Below are 5064 nucleotides of genomic sequence, written 5' to 3' on the forward strand. Positions count from 1 at the left end.
TGGTCATTTGTGGGGCCAGCACTAGAAGTAGTAACCAAGAAAGCTGCCAGTTTGTGGTAAAACCCAACTGGTTCATTAATGTCCTGGGGTTGTCATCAGGGAAGGGAACCCACCTCCATTGATAGCCCCACATGGGGAGTTGTTGGTCCCACTGTGCGCAGATTTACTGGGGGTGAAACCCAGCAGCTTCTCCTCCATCTCCGCTCCAGCTCAAACTGATGCAACAAACAGACCCACACAGGAGGCCAGGTATCCAAAGCATCTTTCTAAAATTTGCAGCATAGTTGAGAGTCGAACTACTCTAAATTGCCCGAGATTTGGAGATTTGAGAATCTAGAGTTTGCTTTGTACCGGAATCCAGGTCACCGATTGGAGCATGGGCAGGACCATCGGAACGGCCCAGGTACAGCAGGCGATGCTGCAAGCAGCAGAAGATTGGTGAGGTCGGGGTGTAGTACCGCTGAGAGATTGGGGCCCTCAAGTGGAGCGAATTCGGGGCAGAGAGATTGGGGCCAAGGGGAAGCGATAGTTCGGAGCAGAGAGATTGGGGCCAAGGAGAGGCGAGAGTTTGGAGCGGAGAGATTGGGGCCACAAGAGGCGAGAGTTCGGGGCGGAGAGATTGGGGCCCATGAGAGGCGAGAGTTCGGCGCCTGGAAGAGGCAAGGGCCCAGGGACAGAATCGGCCAGACCACACTTCGATCTATGGGCAGTCGGAGCATGTGCAACAGAGATTGGTCTCCAGTCGTCTTGATTAACACTTGCCACTGGACCAAGACCTCGCTCTGTCCAGCCCGTGTGGTTGTTGGTGTGCAATGGACACATACATTAAAATAATCCACGCACGGGCTTCTCCCACCCTTCAATATGTAGTTCGGGACCGGAATATCAGGTCTTATATTGAAACATCTTTGAAATCATCCCTTTTTGGTGTGGAAGTGGGTCATCCTCCATTCAAGGGACTGCCTAATACTATACTGTAAAGGAGGACTGGGAGTGACTTCGCATCCAGCACCCACCCTGATACAGAGCGTCTGGGAATTGCTGGGTCTGCTGTATAAATGCAAGTAGTTGTTTTCATGGTTTGGGGGAGGCACTGCCCCCGGGGTTTGCTGCTGCAAGGCCCGGCTCTCCGACTCGGGGCCTGAGAGCCACAGTCGGTGTTGCCCGCGGCCTGAGGGCCGCACTCGGTGTTGTCCGGGGCCTGAGAGCCGCATTCGGTGTTGTCTGGGGCCTGAGAGCCGCACTCGGTGTTGCCCGAGGCCTGAGGGCCGCACTCGGTGTTGTCCGGGGCCTGAGGGCCGCACTCGGTGTTGCCCGGGGCCTGAGGGCCGCACTTGGTGTTGCCCGGGGCCTGAGGACCGCACTCGGTGTTGTCCGGGGCCTGAGAGCCGCACTCGGTGTTGTCGGGGGCCTGAGGGCCGCACTCGGTGATGCCAGGGGCCTGAGAGCTGCACTCGATGTTGTCCGGGGCCTGAGAGCCACACTCGGTGTTGCCTGGGGCCTGAGGGCCGCACTGGGTGTTGCACGGGTCCTGAGAGCTTCACTCGGCATTGTCCGGCGCCGTGCTCGCTCCGCTCATTGGCGGGGAGCCTCTTCGCACAGGGAGGTGCTCTCTGGGAACCAGCCCTTCACGCGTGTTGCCTCGCTGCTGATGGAGATAGGGCATATTCCCCGGGTGGTTCACTCTGGGAAACAATCATTCGCCATTGTCAGGGAGTGGTACAGCACAGAAGGCCATGCAGCCCATCGTTTCTGTGCCAGTTCTTTGGTGGAGCTGTTCATTCAGTCTCACTGCTCTGCTCTTTACCCATAGCTCGGTATATTTTTCCCGGCAAGTATTTATCCAATTCCCTTTTAAAAGTTACAATTGAATCTGCTTCCACCACCCTTTCAGAGAGTGCATTCCGGATCGTCACAATTCGCTGGGTAATAAATGATCCTGCATCTCATCTCTCGTCATTTTGCCAATCATCGGAAGTCTGACTCCTCTGGTTACCTAACCTAATGCCACTGGAAAGAATTTCCATATTTACTCAATCTTCTAAATCATTCATAATTTTGTACATCTCCGTCGAAACTCCTTTTACTCTTTCCTACACTCTGGAGAAAACTTCACCAGGTTCTCCTCATCTAGAATGTCCCACATCCCTGGCACTGTCCCTTCTGCACCTTCTCTAAAAGCTGAGCATCATATCGAAAGTTTGGAGCCCAAACTTGAACACAATTCTCCAGCTGAAGCCTAACCAGTTTTATATAAAGGTTTGGCAAACTAAACATCAAATGCTGATATTTCTGTGAGGCGGTTTAAAGGGCGAGGTCCATCCAGTCAGTTGGATGTGTCAATGAGAATGCGAACCTAAGGAAGTGCATTTGGAGTGGAGAGCCATGGACATGCTGTGTAACTGGGCGCAAACTCTCCTGCGCTCACCACACATCACTTGTTTCCCATTTGGCATGAAAGGAACGTGTTAGTTGCAACAATTCATTTGATTTGATTTCAAATTGTTTAGTATAGAAATTGAATTATGTTTCTATGATTTTTTTTCCCAACTCAGATTTAAGGCCTCAATATTTTCTCTTCGACTGTGTACAGTCACAGCATTCCAACTCTGAAACTGTACATTGCGATTCCAACCCTGGGAGAGTACATGGTGATTCTAACCCTGGCACTGTACATGGGGATTCTAACCCTGGCACTGTACATGGGGATTCTAACCCTGGCACTGTACATGGGGATTCTAATCCTGGGACTGTACCTGGGGATTCCAACCCTGTGACTGTACATGGGGATTCTAACCCAGGGACTGTACATGGAGATTCTAACCCTGGGAGAGCACATGGGCATTCTAACCCTGGGACAGTACATGGGGTTTCTAAACCTGGGAGAGTACATGGGGATTCTAAACCTGGGGGAGTAAATGGGGATTCTAAACCTGGGAATGCATACGGGAATTCGAACCCTGGAATTGTACATGGAGATTCTAAACCTGGCACTATACACGGGGATTCTAAACCTGGGAGAGCACATGGGGATACTCAACCTTGCACTGTACACGGAGATTCTAACCATGGAACTGTATATGGTGTCCAGGCATTCGGGCCCCCTTCGGAGACGACCAGGCCTCTACTTCCCCGCAGTACTCCAGATGTGGTCTAGCCAGGGCTTTGTGCAGCTGCAGAGGGCTGGCAGCGCCCATGGAATAGTATCAAAGGAGGTAGCTTAGTACTGACTTTCATTTTAAACTTTAAATCAACTTGGGAAACTTATAAATAACTTGCAAAAACTTTTTAAAAACTCCACAAGAAACTTGTAAAACTTCTGAAAAAACGTTTAACCAACGTGGAAGAGCATTCAAGAATAAATTTCTTTTAATTTTTTATTTATTGAGGAATTGACTACTGTACCCCAATCTAACTAGAAAATAGTTTGGTGTGTTTTATTAGCATCATTTTCAGTCATTTGAAACCGGGTTACTCACGACAACGCTTGGCGAGTAGGTGTGCATCCGACCAGGAGACTGGGCAACAACCCCCTACCTCCTGCATCCCTCCATTTATTTATTTATTCATTTTTATATATCCCAAATATTAAACTCCAGTCCAGTTACTGGAGTTATCATCAGAAACAAACCTCAATTGTCAGAATGAACATGGTTCAGTCAGGATGTGATTAAAAGCAGATTCCAGCACCTGCAGTCAGTTGGGAACTCGCTGGTGTCTCAGCAGTGTGGAATACTGAGTTAATCCCTTACTACACACAGAGCTGGGGAACGGCCTCTCCGCCGTGTGAACTCGCTGGTGGCCCAGCAGTTGGGATGATCGAAATAATGCCTTCCCACACTCAGAGCAGGTGAATGGCCACTCACCAGTGTGAACTCGCTGGTGTGTCGTCAGGGCGGATGACCGAGTGAATCCCTTCCCACACTCCGAGCAGGTGAACGGCCTCTCCCCAGTGTGAACTCGCTGGTGTGCCAGCAGGTCAGATGACAGAAAGAATCCCTTCCCACACCCAGAGCAGGTGAACGGCCTCTCGCCAGTTTGAACTCGCTGGTTTGACTGCAGGTGGGATGACTGAGTGAATCCCTTCCCACACGTAGAGCAGGTGAACGGCCTCTCCCCAGTGGGAACTCGCTCCTGTGTCAGCAGGGTGAATGAAGTAATGAATCTCTTCCCACACTCTGAGCAGGAAAACGACCTCTCCCCAGTGTGAACTCCCTGGTGTGTCAGCAGGTGGGATGACTGAGTGAATCCCTTCCCACACACGGAGCAGTTGAACGGCCTCTCCCCCGTGTGAACTCGCTGTTGAACTACAAGGTCGGATGAACCAGTGAATCCCTTCCCACACATGGGGCAGGTAACTGGCCACTCCCCACTGTGACTGCGTCGATTAATTTCAAGATCTGATGCCGATCTGAATCCCTTCCCACAGCCGCCACATTTCCATGGTTTCTCCATGGTGCGGCTGTCCTTGTGATCCTCCATGGTTGGACGATCAGTTGAAGCCTAACCCACACACACAACACATTTGCAGTTTCTCCGCTCTGTGAATGGAGCAATGTTTCTTCAGGCTGTGTAACTGATTAAAGCTCTTTCCACAGGCAGTGCACTGGAACACTCACTCGGGTGTGTTAGTCTCGGTGCCTTTCCAGTCACACTGTTAATTGCAATATTTTCTCTCAGGCAGGACAGACAAACATTTCTCCTTCCACTTTCAAAGGCTGATGATATTATGTCCCGATGAATGATTGACTCCGTCAGATCTTGACACGATGTTTGGTTTGTATTTCCTGTCTGAAAATCTCCCCTTTTAATACGCAGTAAAAGGAGATAACATAACTCATCACTGTCAGTACAAGACACAAATTCAGGATAGACACATCTAGAGTCCAAGTTTCGACAGGAGTTACTCCTATTGTTTTGGAGTATCGAATAAATCACAATTGTCCACGTTTAGTTTGTTCCACTTTCAGTCAGTTAGTTCAGTTTCTTTTTCCAGCCACTTACGCCCATTTTGGCCAGTTAAGCAAGTTTAGACAGCGAACAGTTACTCCAAACTAACTTAGG

General features: G+C 50.0%; 1 protein-coding gene across 1 annotated transcript; it reads right to left on the reverse strand.

Annotated features, from left to right (window-relative positions):
- Positions 1–1540: 1540 nt before the first annotated feature.
- Positions 1541–4482, reverse strand: LOC139235530 (zinc finger protein 214-like). Its single transcript, XM_070866596.1, has 2 exons — positions 4058–4482; positions 1541–1685 (listed from the first exon to the last, which is right to left on the reverse strand). The coding sequence occupies exons 1-2, from the start codon at positions 4480–4482 to the stop codon at positions 1541–1543; spliced, it is 570 nt and encodes a 189-aa protein (XP_070722697.1).
- Positions 4483–5064: the final 582 nt, after the last annotated feature.

The sequence above is a fragment of the Pristiophorus japonicus genome, chromosome 23 (genome assembly GCF_044704955.1).
Source record: "Pristiophorus japonicus isolate sPriJap1 chromosome 23, sPriJap1.hap1, whole genome shotgun sequence".
Taxonomy (NCBI): domain Eukaryota; kingdom Metazoa; phylum Chordata; class Chondrichthyes; family Pristiophoridae; genus Pristiophorus; species Pristiophorus japonicus.